General features: G+C 36.7%; 2 protein-coding genes across 3 annotated transcripts in view; one reads left to right on the top strand and one right to left on the bottom strand.

The window, feature by feature from the left end:
• Positions 1-14,357, top strand: part of POLR2B (RNA polymerase II subunit B) — a 56,882-nt gene extending 42,525 nt beyond the window's left edge. The window contains exons 17-25 of one of the 2 annotated variants that reach the window (XM_004382877.3): positions 4,061-4,157; positions 5,128-5,222; positions 8,008-8,258; positions 8,339-8,428; positions 8,690-8,797; positions 9,522-9,635; positions 9,980-10,140; positions 13,089-13,284; positions 14,087-14,357. In XM_004382877.3, coding sequence (XP_004382934.1) covers positions 4,061-4,157; positions 5,128-5,222; positions 8,008-8,258; positions 8,339-8,428; positions 8,690-8,797; positions 9,522-9,635; positions 9,980-10,140; positions 13,089-13,284; positions 14,087-14,176 — 1,202 coding nt within the window. In that variant the 3' untranslated portion in view covers positions 14,177-14,357. Of the gene's footprint in view, positions 1-4,060; positions 4,158-5,127; positions 5,223-8,007; positions 8,259-8,338; positions 8,429-8,689; positions 8,798-9,521; positions 9,636-9,979; positions 10,141-12,348; positions 12,559-13,088; positions 13,285-14,086 lie in introns of those variants that run through there. The other variant, XM_023737309.1, reaches the window with a different exon arrangement.
• IGFBP7 (insulin like growth factor binding protein 7) overlaps positions 14,279-19,399 on the bottom strand; it is an 85,215-nt gene continuing 80,094 nt past the window's right edge. The window contains exons 3-5 of the mRNA XM_004382879.1: positions 16,509-16,625; positions 15,793-15,919; positions 14,279-14,533 (exon numbers count right to left, since the gene is read on the bottom strand). Coding sequence (XP_004382936.1) covers positions 14,514-14,533; positions 15,793-15,919; positions 16,509-16,625 — 264 coding nt within the window. The 3' untranslated portion in view covers positions 14,279-14,513. The remainder of the gene's footprint in view (positions 14,534-15,792; positions 15,920-16,508; positions 16,626-19,399) is intronic.

Raw genomic sequence — 19,399 nt, 5'->3', positions numbered from 1 at the left:
TTTCAAAGAACCAACTTTTGGTTTTGTTGATTCTATCTATTGTTTTTCTGTTCTTTATTTCATTTATTTCTGCTTATTTCCTTATTTCTTTATTATTTTGTTTCTTTTGGTGGCTGTGGGCTTTTTTTGCTGTTCTCTTTGCATTTGTTTGAGTTGTGTAGTTAATGTTTTGATTTGGTCACTTTCTTCTTTTTTGTTGTGTGCATATATTGCTATAAATTGCCCTCTGAGGACTGCCTTTACTGTGTCCCAAAGTTTTTGGTACGATGTGTTTTCATTCTCGTTTGATTCTAGTAATTTTTTGATTCCATCTTTGATTTCTTTTGTTACCCGTGGTTTATAAGTAGGGTGTTATTCAGTTTCCATGCAATTGATTTTTTTTTTCCTTGCTCTTTCTGTTGTTAATTTCTACCTTTATGGCATTGTGGTCAGAGAAGATACTTTGAATTATCTCAGCGTTTTGGATCTTGTTGCGGATTGCTCTTTTGCCTAAGATGTGGTCTATTCTGGAAGTTCCATGTGCATTGGGAAAGAATGTGTACTTTGCAGCTGTTGGATGGAGTGGTTTATATATGTCTGTGCGGTCAAGTTGGCTGTGCCCTTTAGGTCTTCTTTGTCTTTGCTGAGTTTCTTTTTAGGTGTTCTGTCCTTTACTGAGAGTGGTGTGGTGAAGTGTTCTACTATTATTGTGGAACTGTCAATTTCTCTTTCCAGTGCTGTTAGAGTTTGTTTTATGTATTTTGGAGCCCTGTCATTGGGTGCATCGATGTTTATTATGGTCATTATCTAGTGTCCTTTGTCTTTTATGGTGGATTTTGTTTTAAAGTCTGTTTTTTTTGAGATTAGTATTGCCACTTCTTAAGCATGTTGTCTTTTTAAATTAACTTTCTTGTTTTGAGATAATTTCAAATTTAGAGAAAGTTTTAAGACTAGTAAAAGAACTCCTTCCTATATGCCGTTCATCCAGATTTCCTAGTTGTTAACAATTTACCATATTTGCCTTATCATGCATTCTCTCCCCTTCTCTTTCCTTCTCTCTCTCTCTTCGCTAACCATTTGAAAGTAAGGTGCAGAGTTGAAGCCACATTACTGTTTAGTTCTTCAGTGTATGTTTCCTAAAAATGAGAACATTCTTCACAGTACAGCCATCAAATTCAGGAGCTTAACCTTGTTACCAGTCTAGTCCATTGTCCCAATTCACATCTTACCAGTTATCTCAGTAATGTCCTTTATGGATCTAGAATCTAATCCAGAATCATGCATTGCATTTAGTCTCATGTTTCTTTAGTCTGTTTCAGTCTTGAACAGTTTCTTAGTCTTTCCTTGTTTTTCGTCGTCTTGACATTTTTGAAGAGTTCAGGCCAGTTACTTTGTATACTCTCTCTCAATATGTGTTTGACTCTTGTTTCCTCAGGATTATATGAATTTCTGGCGGGACTAGCACAGAGGTGATGGATGCTCTGTTCTCAGTGCATCCTGTCGGGAGTCACATGCTGTCAGTTTTCTGATTATTAGTGATTTTAACTTTTATCATGTGATTAATATGGTATCTGCCAGATTTCTCTACTTTTTGTTAATTGTAAGTATTATGTACTTGTTATTAGTTACCATTGACTTGATCCCAACTCGTGGTGATCCCATGTGTTACAGAGTAGAACTGCTCCATAGGGTTTTCTTGGTTGTAATCTTGATGGAAGCAGGTTGCCAGGCCTTTTCTTCTGTAGAGCTGCTGGGCAGGTTTGAACTGTCAACCTTTAGGTTACCAGTAGAGCACAAACCATTTGTGCCACCTACGGACCTTTAGTACTTATCAGTAAGTAATTAGTAAGTCTTTTTCTGAGGAGATTCTTTGAGATGTGGTAAATATACCTCTGTTCCTTATCAAACTTTTAGCCATTAGTTTTACCATTGATAATTGTTTTCTAATTCGATTATTCCTTCCGATTTGATGGCTTAAATTGTCCCAGATTTGACCAGTGGAAGCATTTTCAATATGACTCCTGATATGCCCTCATCATTCTTTAAGCACTTCCTTATGTTTTGCCTCATCTTGTACTTTCTCTGCCCTAAACTTCAACTCAGCCATTCTCCTTTTAGTGGAAGATAGTCAAAAATCAGCCCTTGAAAACCCTATGGATCACAACAGTTTACTCTGCAACCCATCATGGGGATGGTACAGGACCAGGCAGCATCTTGTATCGTTGTGCATGGGGTCGCCATGAGTAGCGGGCCCACTCGACAGCCTCAAACAACAACGACGGTATTTAGAAACCAAAATCTGGGTGCTAGGTATGCTCATTGCTATTAGAATGTTACCGTTTCTAGGTCCTTTCAGCTGACAGAGCTAGGAAATATATGTATGCCTACACATAAACAGATATACACATCTGTTATCTATTTTTATATCTATCTATATTTAATTATCAGGAGTTCAGACCAATACCTCTCATCCCAGTCCAACACCATGGGGTTTATTCTAGAACTCCATTCTCCAACAGTGAGAAACCTGGCTTCCATTGTCTTTGATATATTTACTTACTTGCTCAATCTACTGATGTAACCGATCTCCTGGTCGTTCTGGTTGAATTCTTGTTCCTGGCACTGTCAAACATGTCAGCATATCAAATTCTCACTCTGACCAAGGGGAAAGGGCCAATCATGTTATCCTAAGGAGTGCCTTTTTGATTGGTATAAATCCTGTTTCTGTAGTAGACTGTGTTACTTTGGTCAGCAAATTGTCGGGGAGTAATGAGCCTTTTGGTAAAAGTTAACCTTGACTTAAAGTGGGTCAAGGGACTTTAGAGCGTCCTTAGTGCTGAGCTGAGGCCCCTAAGTGGGTGAAGAGAAAGCAGCAGAAAGGAATTCTCATAGGTATGCCTGAACCTGGCTAACAGATGGGTTGTAATCCTGTATTTCACGTTATAGTCCTTGAGCTCACAATAGGTATTTTTAACAAAGTTAACTAATACTTACTATTGAGCATTCAGATGTGCGAAACACCATCCAAAGTGCTTTACATATGTTATCTCTAAGAATCATGAGAATCTTGTGATGTTTCTTCACCTGCCAAATGAGAACAATAATAGTACCTACTTCATGAAGCTTTTATGATGACTAAATGGTTAAATCCACTTAAAACTCATGGCTTGATGCTTATTGTTTAGTAAGGGAAGAATAAATGTAAACTGATTCAGTAATAGTGATAGTTTATCATCTCCATTTTACAAATATGGAAACACAATAAGAAAGGTTAAGTTATTTGCCAAGGTTACACAACTAGAAATATGTTAAGCCAAAATTTAAACTCTGATCTGAGTCCAAGGCTTACGCTCTTGAAGTTCTTTTTTCTTTTTGACCAGAAGCAGGCGTTTTTCCTCCCATCTTTTCTTTCTGAAGTTCTTTCCTCTTCACGATATTGCTTCTTGAGTTTGGACTTCTAAGCTAGGAAAAAACTATTAGAAACATCATTTGGAAGTTTTCTGTTTTAAGCCAGATTTAGCTGAGATCTCAGATTTGCCCAGATACTTTGGATAAAGGTTAAGGGGTGAGGGGGCTTATCTCCTGGGAGGAGAGCAGGGCTGAGAGGAGCAACAGGGTAGTTCCAGGCTCAACCCTAAAGCCAGGAATCAGGAGACAAGGAGCTTGGGCTTGATCCCTTCACTTATTAGCTCTGGGATCATGAACACATTAATTAGTTGGTTCTTTCTGATTTATGAGAATAACAGTGTTTACCTTGTTTATGGCACAGGGTTGCTGTGAGGATCATGAAACTTGGTTTGGGGAGGTACTTTATAAGTATGAGGTGACTTATGTATATAATCACTGATTATAAGAATGGATACACTGAGAATGACTGGCCTTAGGATTTGTTTGTGTTAAACATTTAGTCAGCAGAGTGATTGCCTCACAGATTGCTGTTTCTGGAGGAGTAGACTGTTACCATGATAAAAAATCCAAGTATCTATGCATGTATGATTAAATCAAATTGATTTAAAAGAAAAGGGCAGTTTTCTTTGTTTCCCGGATGATATATTAATGTGTGTTCTTAAATGCCCTTCAGGTATCAACTCAATTGTGGCCATTGCATCATACACTGGTTATAATCAAGAAGACTCTGTTATCATGAACCGTTCAGCTGTAGACCGAGGCTTTTTCAGGTGAGCTTTTTATAAAATTTGTCAAAACTTGGATACAGTGGAAATAGTAATTTTTTAAATCAAAAAAAGTTCTTTAAAAATAAGTTTGACTTGTATGTATCCAAACTTTTTAGTGGTTCTAAAGGTCAGACTGGAAGACATTTTGATCTAGCAGCAGACAAAAATTTTCCTGTTAAGATATTTATACTTTTCATCTCCATTTATGAAGCTTTGTGGATGTCCATGCTGTTGTGTGGATGCCTGTATAGAATGCAGTGTGGTGAAATCAAGTCCTACTTCAGAAAGCAGAAGGCCTGGTGGATGGCCACAAACAGCTGAAGACAGTGTTTCTCAAATCTCTCAGGATTTTTCAGATGCTAATATTTTGAGCCTTTTTTTTTTTTTTTAATAAGCAAATACATGTTTGCGTTTAGATAGTATAAAAACATCTGAAGAAGAATTAAAAATAAATCTGTGATCTTAGGACACATAAATAACTACTTTTAAAGTTATGCTGTGTTTTCCTTTCACTCTTTTTTCTATTATGCTTCAATTTTCCTATAATATTTACAGACAGAGTGATCTCAAATCCATGGCATATAAAGATTGGTCAAAAAAACTGGGAATTTAGAAGAGGGAATGGATTTTTTTTCTTTTCCTGTGTTGTTTCAGAGACTAGCACTAGTACCACAGGGTAGACATTATAGCTTAATATCAAAAACTTTCCAGTGGACAATTCAGGCAGATCCTGGAGTGGTTATAAAAGGGATTAGGGTAGTTCCAGCTGTGTCAAGGTTATGGGTCACACACTACATGTGTGGCTCATGTGATAGCATTTAGGATTTAACTTTAATCCTTAATACAGTTACCCTTGCTTAGATTCATAGTTTAAATTATCTCCCAGATATCATTGAAATGCAAATTATTGATATATGCTAAGCTCTTTTATTAACGTAAAACAGAAATTACCTTTAGAACCATGTGTTTTTAGGTCTGTTTTCTACCGGTCTTACAAAGAACAGGAGTCTAAAAAAGGATTCGATCAAGAAGAAGTTTTTGAGAAGCCTACACGTGAAACATGTCAGGGTAAGTGATACATTTAAATTTTAGAAATCAAGGATAATTTTGTATGGCTTTTCTAATTTTGCTGTTTTTTTTTTTTTTTTTTGGCACCCATAATTTTTATATTATTAAAAAGGTGCTAGTCATGATCTGCTAACTGATTTCATGACACTCTAATGGGTTATTACACAAAATTTGGAAAACAATGACATAAGTAATATGAGAGGAGTCACAAGAAAAATTCCTGAGTGGAACTTGTAGTCTACTTGGGGAGAGAGAACAAACTTCCAAACCACTGCAGTATATTTTAAGATCATGATAAATTTTTTGCTAAGTTGTATGATGCAGTGTAAGAATGCTGGAAGTTCAGCTTTTATCCATTTGTTTTTCTGTATAGAAATACACAGATCTAAGGTAAAGAGGACAACTTCAAAAACACTTATTTTATATTGTATTTCGTGTTTCTAACACACTTTTTCATATTTTTACGTCTTTAAATTGAGATGTATCTTACACTTGATATTTTACAATCACTACTTTCAGGCAGCTGTCATCAGTCAGTTGTCATTGTTGGTGTATGTTCAGTGTTGATTGACATTGCTGGCAGTGACATGACTGGACAAATGAAACCCTTTGCCATTTCAGTCTATATGCCATTTGAAGAAGGAATATTTATCTTTTTCTGATAAGAAATTCAGTCCTTTCTGGTAAGATCAGTAAGTGTCAGCATCAAAACTTGCAGAATATTGTCAGTGGTTTGGGAAAAAATCGCAGAAGCAACTATGGCTTTCAAAAAGAAAAAATGCTGCATGTACAGTGTATTGTTGGTACAGAAGACGATGTTATGTAGAAGCCTGTAACATCTATAACTGTGAGCCAAAATGTAATTTAGGATAGTTGGACTTTGTCTTAGTCATCTAGTGCTGCTATAGCAGAAATACCACAAGTGGATGGCTTTAATGAAGAGAAGTTTATTCTCTCACAGCCTAGTAGGCTGCAAGTCCAAATTCAGGGCATCAGCTCTAGGAGAATGCTTTCTCTGTCGGCTCTGGAGGAAGGGCTGTGTCATCAATCTTCCCTTGGTCTGGGGGCTTCTCTAGAAGGCCCTTGTGACGCATCAGTCTTCCCTTGGTCTAGGAACATCTCAGCGCAGGACCCTCAGGTCCAAAGGACACACCCTGCTCCCGGCACTGCTTTCTTGGTGGTATGAGGTTCCCATGTGTTTCTGCTAACTTCTCTCTTATATCTCAAAAGAGATTGGATTAAGACACTATCTGATCTTATAAACTTCATCAGTATAATCTCATCATAGTGATAGAGTTTACAACATAAGGAAATCACATCAGATTTACAAAATGGTACACAGTCATACAATGCTGGGAATCATGACCCAGTCAAGTTGATAGATATTTTTGGGGACATAATTCAATCCATAACGGACTTTAAATTTAAAGAAGTTTTGCTTATATATTCCTTTTCTTCTAAATTTTGTTTATTTGTTGTTGACACTATACAGAACAAAATATACACCAATTCATCAATTCTACATGTACAAAGATTACATTCTTTGAATTGTACAACCATTCTCACCCTCCTTTTCTGAGTTGTTCCTCCCTCGTTTGCTGGGTTATGTAACTTTTTTTTTGCCATTATGTTTTCATGTCATTCTTCACCAAAAAAACCCATTGCCATCCAGCCAGTTCTGACTCACAGTGACCCTACGGGACAGAGTAGAACTGCCCCCTAGGGTTTCCAAGGCTATAAATCTTTATGGAAGCAGACTGCCACATCTTTTTCCTGTGGAGTGGCCGGTGGGTTCGAACCACCAACCTTCTGGTTAGCAGCTAAATGCTGTGCCACCAGTGCTCCTATGTCATTCTTAAGAGCTCATATTTAAGAAAATATATATATTTGCCAAAAGTATTTGCATCTAGGAGTGGGTTTGCTATAGACCTTTCCTCCTGGTAGGTCCTGCACTGAGTAGGATGTTTAGGAAATCAGAGAGGTTACATAATTTCATGGGATACGCCTCAGAGCCTCATTCTCACTTGTGCTGTGTCCCTCAGATTATACATTTGCATGGGACCTAACCTCCCCCACCCCAACTGCGTTCTTAATATGTGGTGTGACTATAATATTTGTTCACCTACAGTATTTGTAAGAATTTAAAAATAAACAGTGAGAGGATATCTAGCATTTATTATTTCTTCTGGAAAAACACTCTTATTTTCTAGTTGTTATTTATTTTCACAGACATTTAAAAGCTATATATACAGTGGAAAGGATAGGCTGTCCGAGAGAAGTGGGGTATCTCTGCTACAAATTTCACTCCTAGTAGCACTGCGTGAAGTAAATGTATTCTTTCTCCTTAGGCATTTTCCTTTTACTCCATTTCTAGTGAGTGGTTTTTGTATAGTAATGAATTGATGTCCAGTGGATTACATAAAATGAAATACAAAATTTCTGTGGGAGGATGTATGTAGAGAACATAGATATTCTTTTTCATGTAATATAGAGATCAGAAGCTGGTAGCACACTTATCCGAAGTCACCCAGCAAATGTCTGTCATAGGAGAACCCAAATACTTAATACTCAATCCAGTGTTGTTTCTTTATAGACTTTGGTATTACACAGTTCAGAGTAGTTTATAGTATTTGCAATAAGGGAATTCTGTTATTACTAAATACTGTTTATGGTGTTAGAGATTCCTGTGACTTCTCTCTGACTTGGAACTGATTCATGAATGTGGTTTTTAATCTTTTTCTGTGGTGATACCATTTCAGAAAATTCCATGTCTGTTTCCTTGCAGGTATGAGACATGCCATTTATGACAAGCTAGATGATGATGGTCTGATAGCTCCTGGGGTTCGTGTATCAGGAGATGATGTTATCATAGGCAAAACAGTCACCTTGCCTGAAAATGAAGATGAATTGGAGAGCACTAATAGACGCTATACCAAGAGAGACTGTAGCACTTTCCTCAGAACGAGTGAGACGGGTATTGTGGATCAGGTGATGGTAACTCTCAACCAGGAAGGATATAAATTTTGTAAAATAAGGGTGAGTATAGCTTGGTTCATGTAGCTATTTTAGAAAGTAAACCACATAGACTCAGCTAACCTATTTTTATATAACTTCAGGTACGCTCTGTTAGAATTCCACAAATTGGAGACAAATTTGCTAGTCGACATGGTCAGAAGGGTACTTGTGGTATTCAGTATAGGCAAGAGGTAGGTGTCTTTTTATCTGTCTCACCTCTACCCCAAAGTTTTGTTGAACATTTTATTAAGTTAAAATTTGTTTTGCTTAAGACCCCAAAGGTGGTAAAGTCTTTTTAATTTTAGTGTTCAATAAGTATGTAAACATACTATGTTGAGCAGAATTCAGAATATACAACAGTTTGGGATCAGTTCTAGTTTTTTGTTTCATAGTTAAGAGTAAAGAGATTTGGGTTTCTTTAAGTTTTTTTTTTTTTTAAATTTTCCTTATAGGATATGCCTTTCACCTGTGAAGGTATCACCCCTGATATCATCATAAATCCCCATGCCATCCCTTCTCGTATGACTATTGGTCACTTGATTGAATGTCTTCAAGGGAAGGTAAGAGATTTTCTTTGAAAATAGAGGTTCCAAACTGATTTTTCTTAAAAATGATGATAGGTGATTTCTCTCATTTTTGAGCTAGGATACTTTGGAAAAAAGTATGATATTTATTTTCCTGCTTTCAAATTAGTTATGATTATGCCTGTTTTTTTTTAGAAATTTGCAAAGTTATGGCTAAGTCATAGTTTTTATGAAATTTATTACACCTAACCTCTACATACATACAGTTATCCCTTTGACTGGTTCTTTTCTACAGATGAAGAGTTAATTCACTGATACTGAGTTCATTGTGAACTTTGTTATTTTATAGTTATATTGTCAGCTATGTGGGCATCTTTCAGTGAAGGTTTTCTGTTTTTTTAAGTGCCTTCTTAAGATAGAATGGCTACAACCTAAAACATACATGGCTTGGCTTTAGGGCATTAAAATGTTATTTTCCTTGAGCTATTGGAAGTATTTGGGAGTCTCATTCTTTTTGTACCTGGTCCCATAGACAGCTTCCTATTTGAAGGCTTATTATAATTGAGTTGTTTTCTTTTTAGATAAATTAGCTTATTAGAAATATTTTCTGTAAGATATTAGTAAAATGAACTTTAAGCTCTCACGGCTTTCTATACATGGATTTTAAATTCAAAACGTTCTCTTTTATAGAAAGGGTTTTTTTCATGGAATGTATTTTTAAAAGAAAGCAACCTTCTAAGGACAACTTTGTTTTTTAAAGGTATCAGCCAACAAGGGTGAAATTGGTGATGCCACTCCATTTAATGATGCTGTTAATGTGCAGAAGATTTCTAACCTTTTATCTGAGTATGGCTACCATCTCAGAGGAAATGAGGTATCTTTGCGCTTACATTAGTAATTTGTTACTTATATTCTTTTTGTATGCCTGTGGTTTCATTTAATAAAAACCTTTTATTGAAGTACAACGCACGCTTGTGTGACTAGCACCCAGCTCAAAAAAAGAAATGACCAGAACTCTCTAGGCCTAGAAGCCCTCTAGTGTGTCCCCTTCATGTTATTACCTTCTCTTTCAAAGTAACCACTGCGTTGACTTCTAACACTGTAGGTTAGTTTTGTCTGTTTGATTTTATAAATGGAATGATACATTATGTGCATATATATTCTTTGAACTTGTTCAGTATTTTTAAGTCTGTGCTTTAAAACCTGTGTCTGTTTTAGGTCCTGTACAATGGGTTTACTGGTCGAAAAATCACATCACAAATTTTTATTGGCCCCACTTATTACCAGCGTTTGAAGCATATGGTGGATGATAAGATTCATTCTCGTGCTAGAGGACCTATTCAGATCCTTAATAGACAGCCTATGGAAGGTAGATCTCGGTAAGAGTTGCGTCATCATCATCATCACCATCATTTAGCCTTTTATTATGGAATATGTCAAACACATACAAAATAGAATGGTATAATGAACCCTTACTTCAACAATTACCAACTCATGGCTAGTCTTGTTTCACCCATCTCCCCCTTCCCAATAACCCCAGATTATTTTTAATTGTTTTTAAGCAAAACCCAGATACCATATAATTTTTTCTGTAAATATTTCAGTATATATCTATAAAAGAGTGGTTCTTAAATTTTTTGATCCTGGGACCCCAAAGAGCTTTTGTTTATGTGAATTATATCTATTGATATTTATCATATTAGAAATTAAAACAAATTTTGAATATTAATTTATTAAAAAATAACACTAGTAAACCTGTTATATATTAACATAAGTAACATTTTAAATGAAAAATATATTTTCCATATAAAAAATTTAGCAAGAATGACAGTGGTTTACATATTTATGAATTTCTTTAATGAGCTGGCTTACTAAAATACAGCTAGATTCTTTTATCTGCTTCTGCATTCATTCCATTATATTATTTTGGTTGAAGTATATAAGGAAAAATCTGACCTTACACAGATGAGTGGTTAGATAAGGGAGGGATATTTTAATAACCTTTTCAGATAATTATGGATATTCTTTGATGCTATACCAAAACTTGACAAGTGTTAGTTTTTTAAAGGTTAATTACAATATGGCATCTTTTTCTACTTATTATATTAAAATCTTTTTGAACTTTTTGTAATTACTATATTAAAATCCACTGTCCTATTTTGTACTTCGAATGGATCTTTTACCAGTGCATAATTTTATAACATCATAATTGGTTGTTTGGAAAATATTGGTTCATTGAATTGAGTTATACAGATTTTCAAATGTTAACATATTTCATTATACAAAAAAAATCACATTTGTTCATGCTGCTGTCACTGTCATCAGAAAAGTCGTAAGTATTGGGAAGCCATCAAGTCTGTGGTGGTGGATACAGGTTTTCCAAAATTCAGATTTTCACTTGCAAGCTCAAATGTTTATCATTATCAAGGCATACTTTAAAATTGTTTTGTTTAAAATGAAGGGCTTACTTTAAAATTGTTTTGTTTAAAATGAAGGGCTTACTTTGTTCATTTTCAAGAAAATGTCAGCCAGATACTTTGTCTGAATTATCTCAGTTGGTCTGTCAGTTGTTTTTTCAAGTAAAAAAGATATTCCATGAAAAAAGTGACTCGTTCCAAATTATGGAAGTGCTTTTCTTCAAGACAGCCATCTTACTTCAGTATATAGCAGAAGTGCTTTATGAAAACTTCCCACTTTGTCAGAATATTAAAAAGATTTGTACTCAAGGCCAAGATTTAATAAAACTATTATTTTTTTTATTGTTTCATTTAGGACATTCTTAAGTGAAACTAATTTTTCTTGTCCTTCACTGCAAGTGTGTGGCAGTGAAGAATGTCACTACTACTAAAGTTTGGCTCCACTGCTTTGATTTGTGCTAAGGTGCCAGTAGTCATATTCAGTTACTTTTGCACCATCAGGGCACATGTCAACACAGTGAAAGAGGCAAATAATGTGACTATATTATTATAAAAATAGTTTTGACCCTTAGGCAGTCTACAGACCACACTTTGAGAGCTACTACTCTAAAAGATTAAGATTAAAAATAAAATCTAACCATAGTCCCATTATATTAATAAACATCCTGTGTTCAGATTTCCCTGATTCTCACATAAATTTTTAAAAGGTTTGTTGATTTTAATCGGGATACAAATAGATCCATGCTTCTTTGCAGTTGATTGATACATGTCTCTTAAGTCCCCCTCCCTTTTTTTTTTTAATCTGTAGGTTATCCACCCACCCCCCTTTTTTTTCCTTACAATTTATTTGTTGAAGAAACTGGATTGTTTGAGCTGGAGGGTTTAATCAGAGTCTAGATTTTGTTGATTGCGTCCTGTGCTATTTATAACATCTTTTTCTGTCCTCTATTTTCCTTGTAAATGGCTTATTAGATCTAGAGGCTTGATAAGATTTAGGATTTGCGTTTTTTGGTTCTAATACTTCCTAGGTAGTATTGTGTACTTCCCGTATCCGGTTGTTCTGTTTTTGTAATTTTAGCAGCAGTAATGATTATTGCCTAAGGCCTTTAATTAAATAGAGATTGCAAACTGGTGAGAGTCTAATTTTATCATTCTTTCTTCATTTACTAGCTGGAATACTTCCATAGAGAAAACCGTCTCCTTAACTGTTTGATTACCTGGTGACACAGTTTATATAGTAAGGGCAGAATAAATGTTTGATTCTTCCCCTTTATTAGTTTTCAAAATAATGAGTTGGTTCTCTAGCATCCTCCAAAGGTGCCAGTGCTTTTTTTTTTTTTTTGTAAAATCATTATAAACTCAGTGATTTAAGCTTATTTGTTATATTTTGTGTAATAAGACTGTCAAGGAAGCCATCACCATCCACTTGCCTGCTTCTCTGAACAATGCATTTCACGTCTGTGTTGGGGAAACCTGTAACTACTCACCTGTTCCTTTCCATTACTTAGCATGCATTGATCATTTTAGGTTTGTTTGTCTATGAGACTCATTCGTTGAGAAGCTGCTCTATTTAGATTGGTTATTTTATTATTCATTTTTGAGCATAGAGTTGAATTCTGATAAGCTAAATGCTAGCATGATGAGACTACTGCACTTCATTGTATTTTATGAGGAAAATTATATGCTCTACTTGAGATTCTGGTGCATTACTGCATTTGAGGATCTTCTAATGCACGTCAAATAGTTGTTAAACTTCTTTTTGCCCCACCATGTAAAGAGAATGCTAGGGTATAAAAATTAGAGCCCAGTCCTCCTTCTTGACTAATACGATCTTGATCTTTGCCATTAGTTGAGGTGATGTTTATAATAGGAAATAAGCACAAAGTAATCTGTTGTTTTTTCCTTAACAGTGATGGTGGCCTGCGTTTTGGAGAAATGGAACGAGATTGTCAGATTGCCCATGGAGCAGCCCAGTTTTTAAGAGAACGGTTGTTTGAGGCATCAGATCCGTATCAGGTTCACGTTTGCAATCTGTGTGGCATAATGGCCATTGCTAACACCAGGACCCATACGTATGAATGCAGGGGCTGCCGCAATAAAACCCAGGTGTGTATAGGCTTTTTTTGGGCAGTTGTTACTTGTTTAGGATGTAACCATGTTGGTCTGACTATCTAGGCAGATGAGTGTGGTAAAAGATTGGCATTTTCAGTTTTCAGTGCACACCTCTGAAAGATTCCTAGTTTTAAATGAGGAAAAAGATAAAAAAAAACCTTGATTTTTTGAAAAACTAGTTTTAGTGTGGTAATTTCTCTCAGCTCTTCATCTTTTACCCATTGCTGTTGATTGCAACTCATAGTGACCCTATAGAACAGAGTAGAGCTACCCCATAGGATTTCCAAGGCTGTAATCTTTACGGAAGCAGACTGCCATGTGGTGCAGTGATTATGCGCTTGGCTGCTAACTGAAAGGTCAGCAGTTTGAATCCACCAGCTGCTCTGCAGCAGAAAGATGTGGCAGTCTGCTTCTGTAAAGATTACAGCCTTGGAAACCCTATAGGGCAGTTCTACTGTTCTGTAGGGTTGCTATGAGCTGGAATTGACTTGATGGCAATGGTGTTTTTTTTTTTTTTTTTGGTCTTTTGGAAACAATAAGATCTGTACAAGTAATTTTTAAACAGCAAGTCTTCCTTAAACCTTTAAATTGAGGAGGATGAATATAATTTATGCCTAGCAGAAAGGGTGAAGTACCAAAGGCTGTTAAGAGATTAGCCAAGGTAGCAGGATGAGTGTTAAACAGCCCACTCATTTATTCACCATCTACAGAACCGATCCTTAACCTTTTTCTGGGGTAGAGAAGTTGGGTCATTTCAGCACAGCTCTGCTAATTACTGTTTGCTTTTTCTTTTCAGATTTCCTTGGTGCGAATGCCTTATGCGTGCAAACTGTTGTTTCAGGAACTTATGTCAATGAGTATTGCACCTCGAATGATGAGTGTTTAGCTCTTTGAAAAAATTCTCAACAAGATACTTGTAAATATCTTTTGTGTCTTGTTTCTATGATGATACATTGTTTGAAAAAAAATAAATGTACTGCATTGCCCGAAAAAGCATTTTGTCTTAATGACATGCATGCTTTTCTTCCTTTGTTCTGTAAATAAAGAATTTTTATAGATAGTCTTGATTTATTATCTTTATTTTGTAATCTTCTGTGTAAAACCAGTGAATATAATTAAAGCGTTAGTGGATTGGATTAAAAGAAACTGGTTATTAGACAAGAACAGGGGTTGTAGTTATCCATGACTACTTAAAGTGATGCAGACTGATATATTCTGCAGGTTTATAGCTCAGCACCTTCACCTGTTTAAAAAGAGAAAAAGATAAAAATTAGTTACTTATATGAACACGGTTGACTTCTTAATTTTCAGGTAATTTTATTTTTCTAACAAATGAAGATGTTAAAATGTGGGGATAAAGGATATGAGTAATTGTAGAAATGATATGCTGGAGTGGTCTCTGCAATTGGAGCTTTATGATTTTAGATATGGAAGACCATTTTGCTGTGTTGATCTATGTGTAAGAGATAGATCTCATTTTACAGTGAAACTTGTGGAGAGTGGGAACTCGATGGGACTGCCTTGTTTTTCCAGGTCTCACAAGTTTTCCGCCTTCGATAGGGTACACAATCTTACCACTTTTATATTGCTGTTTTAGTGGAAAATATTTGAGTTTTCCTTCTCTGACAGGATCCAGCCTTACACAAGTTCTGGCTTTTGCAGATTTTATGGTAGAAAACTGGAAGAGCACTTTCATAAACGAGTATGTTCAGATCCAGAGAGGCTTAGTAACTTTCCAGTATCATCCAGCTCTCATTCAAGATGAGACAGGACTCGGCTCTTAGCTACTGCTCTAATGTGCTTGTTTCATCCCCTGACTTTACACATCTTGGCTGAAGAGAATCTGACCAAACACATCTTGACTTGATATTTCCTTTTATACCACAGCTAAGTGATCCTCACAATGGGATGGCCTGACAAATGCTTTTTATTTCTGGGTTAAGTGAAAGCCAACCCAGACATCAGTCTAATAGAACTGTATGAATGTAAAGTAGTATTGCTAGGACACTGTCATCATGCCAGCTTGAGAGGAAGCTTTTTGGCAGTGAAGTGGAGGCAGAACAGAATCGGGTACCTGCCAATACAAGTATTTTTTTTCTTTTGGCTTTTTCTCACAAAAAGCCCAGAGTGAAGGACCAGAATTGCCCACAGTCATTTCCTTTTAGATGGGAATTTAGCATAGTAGTAATAGCATAAAGGAAAAATGCCATGTAGATAGAAAGTTATGGGAAACATAAGCCATTCCAGTCAAGTTTGAGTTTTGAATCTTATGTCTAAGAGAAGGTGAAAGCATCTAAGTCATAATAATGACATTGCATCATCCATCAAATGGTCTTTTGGAGCCATGTGCTCTACATTTTGATGGCATACTTAATGCTGTTGTGGATTGCTAACATTATAGAAATGAATTAATAGCCATGTCTGGTACTTTCAGACTTGGTTCTGTGCTTATTAAGCAAAAGCATTAGTCATTTTTAAATGACTATGGGATTTATTACTTACCTTTTTTCACTGGTATTTCATGTAAGGCATCAACCACTGTGATTTTTGCTGATGCTGAAGCCTGTCCTTGGGAATTGGATGCATGGCACTCATATTCTCCAGCATCTTCTTTACTTAGAGGAGATACCTACGAAAGAGGAAGAATTATTATTTCCTCTCTGATGGTCTTCTTTGGTATTTTTCCAATATCTTCAATTAGGTCATTACTTCATAAGTTTCTTAAGATGTAGTAGAAGTCATAGTGCAAGTCTTTGTGCTAAGAGACTTAGCACATATTTGGTCTGTTTGGACAGTTCATACTCTGAGAAATGTCATAACTTTTAGATCACATTGCATAAGAAAAACTGGATAGGTACACACATCAGTTTGAGGAAGACCTTGGTAGGGCATAAGATCTAAGTATTATCCATAAGTATTCATAAGTACCAAAGGTCAAGTAAAATAATTATTAATTGATAAAGATAATTAAGGCCTGGGTCATTTAGTTCCCTGTGAGGATTTTGCTTTGAACTCTTAGGGAAAAAAAATTCATTCTTGTTTATTCATTCCAAAGCATCCAATAAACCTCAGCTCTTCAGTTCCCTCTGAAAGAGGAGCTTTAGCCCTGTGGAAGGGGTGTTCCCACGGGTTGGGAAGAACATCTCCCAGGATGGCAGCACACTGGGCACCTTTGTCTAATCCTTACAATGACGTCCTCGCCAGCTCTTGGTACTTACCAGCACCCAGCCGGTTACTTCATGCTTTTCTGGGCCACCTCGAGTCTGAATGGCCAGGTTGTCCCGGTCACCAGGCAAGAGTTCTGTCCTTTGAACTCCATAGTGACCCCTTTTAACCTGAAAAAACAAAAGGAAATAGTTCTCTGCACTGGATCATCAATTTGGAAGTGGTCACGTTTCCTAGAATTGCAGAGGGTATATACATCAGATTGTAAACCCAGCGTCTACTCATGTACTACCCTTTCCTGAATACTTTTAAAATATAGAACCTCTTACATTTCTTCCTTCCAGTTTCCCTCTAAGCTTACATACTTTAAGTTCATAGATTTTTCTGCATGCTTGGGGGGCTACACATGGCCAGACTTTCCTGCCCCTGGCTGTCTTCATTCCTCGTACCCTTGTAAATTCGTCCGGCCTTTTCTTGCCTGCCCTGTTTGTGTGACTGACAAACGGTGTCACCAATGCAAGGTTTGATGCTTGGGACCTCGTGTGGGAGACCAAGTCCAGGGGACTCCTCCTACAACAGCCTTGTCAGTGGAAAAGAGTAGGTGGAACGCAAAGCCAATATTATTACTTTGTTTTTGAGGGTTAAAGATAAATAATTTACTAAAGCCTTAGGAGCAAAAATGCCTATTACAAAGGTCATGGAAGCTCCATAGACACATCCAAACTCCCTGAGGGACCGAACTGCTGGGCTGAGGGCTGTGAGGACCATGGCCTTGGGGAGTATCTAGCTCTACTGGCAGAACATAGTTTATAAAGAAAATGTTCTACATTCTACTTTGGGGAGTAGCGTCTAGTGTCGTAAAAGCCTGTGGGTGGCCATCTAAGATACTCCACTGGTCTCACCCCTTCGAGAGCAAGGGAGAATGAAGAAAACTACGAGAGAAAGAAGAGTCCAAAGGACTAATGGACCACAACTACCACGGCCTCCATCAGACTGAGTCCAGTACAACTTGATGGTGCCCAGCTTACCACCACTGACTGCTCTGACAAGGATCTTAATAGAGGGTCCTGGAGAGAGCTGGAGAAAAATGTAGAACAAAATTCTAACTCCCAAAAAAACACCAGACTTACTGGCCTGACAGTGACCGGAGAAACCCTGAGAGCACGGCCCCCGGACACCCTTTTAGCTCAGTAATGAAGTCACTCCCGAGGTTCACCCTTCAGCAAAAGATCAGACAGCCCCATAAAACGAGACTAAAGGAGCACACCAGCGCAGGGACAAGGACTAAGAAGGCAGGAGGGGACAGGAAAGCTGGTAATAGCGAACCCAAGGTTGAGAAGGGAGAGTGTTGACATGTTGTGGAGTTGTTAACCAATGTCATAAGACAATATGTGTACTAACTGTTTAATAAGAAGCTAGTTTGTTCTGTAAACCTTCATCTAAAGTACAATTTAAAAAAAAAGGCTGTCACGTATGCTGCTGTCATTGTTCTCTTGTGACAAAACTTTTTCATTTGCATCATGATGAGATTCAAAAGAATGGGTTAAGAAGAAATTCAGTTTCCTTGGCTCAAGGCCAATAATAGTGAATACTGTCCTAATCTTCCCCCTCATTTAAAAAGGCAAACTATGTTCATTATATAAACTTCGGAAAAAATATAAAAATATACAGAAAAATACCATTTACCTATAACCTCTCCATGCATATACATTTAGCATAAATTTCTGGAAGTGGAATTGCTGCGTCATAGGGTACAAATATTTTAAGGCTTTTTCACCCCAATTGTTGTCGAGTTGATTCCGACTCATGGCGACTGCATGTGTGTCAAAGTAGAACCATACTGCATAAAGTTTTTTTTTTTTTAATAATTCATTTTTTGTTGAGAATATACACAGCAGAACATACATAAGGTTTTCAATGGCCGATTTTTGGGAAGCTGATCACCAGGCCTTTCTTCCAAGGCAACTCTGGGGGGCCTCAAACCTCCAGCCTTTTGGTTAGCAGCTGAGCAAGTTAACTGTTTGTACCATCCAGGTACTCCTGCTTTTGGTAATTAAAAAGAAAAAAAATGCAAAGGATACATGAAGTTTATCCCATCCTAGGCTTCCTTCAAGAGGCAAGTTGATGTTTATTGTTACTACCTTTGAAACTAGAAAAAAGGGTTTACAGTCCTCAAAAGGTAGTTTCCTTTTTCTTCTATAATAAAGCAAATCTTGTTAACGACGACTAGATCACAGTATTTAAGTGGTTTTTTTTACACTCTCTATCAGTGTTGTTTCTCCAGTGTGAGATCTAGGCCGGCTCCTACCACCTGCTGTTATTTAGCTGCTGTTGCTCAGCTTCAAACCCATCCTATTTTCTCTGCTTCAGGATGCCAGGGCTGGGGCTCTGCAACCATGTGTGATCTAGGCCAACTCCTGCTTCTGTAAAAATATCTAGTATTACTGATTTGAAATGCCTGTTATTTTTCCCCCTTCCTTGGGATTATCCTATATTGTTGCTATTAGAGAAAATCACGTGAATGCCATGAACACAAACAGATAATTACTCAATAGGCATCTTTCTTAAGTTTCCCAAGGAGCGAGCAGAAACAGTTTATGTTAGTGCAGATTTTGAATAGTTATTTTAAAGTGGTTCTTGATAATACTTTGATAAAAAAAAAAATCTTGATTCAGCAGCTAAACTAATATGTCTCTGGCCTTTATTTACTGAAATTCAGAACCCTTTAAGGGTTTTAAGTGTGGCCAAAGCAGAAAGATAAGAAACACTACAGCAGAGAAATACTGAACCTTAGCAACTGAGCTGTTGATCCTTAGATCATCTGCCTCTTAATAAAGAGCATTTTATGCTAATTAGCCTGATACACTATTTACAGTGTTCTTGTCAAGCATTTGATTAGAAAATGAGTACTTCTGTTCAACAGAAGTCATGACATATTTTAATT

Source organism: Trichechus manatus, unplaced genomic scaffold (assembly GCF_000243295.1).
Source record: "Trichechus manatus latirostris isolate Lorelei unplaced genomic scaffold, TriManLat1.0 scaffold00101, whole genome shotgun sequence".
In the NCBI taxonomy this organism is placed as follows: domain Eukaryota; kingdom Metazoa; phylum Chordata; class Mammalia; order Sirenia; family Trichechidae; genus Trichechus; species Trichechus manatus.
Note: the sequence above shows the minus strand (reverse complement) of the source record. Positions and strands in the feature narration are given on the sequence as shown.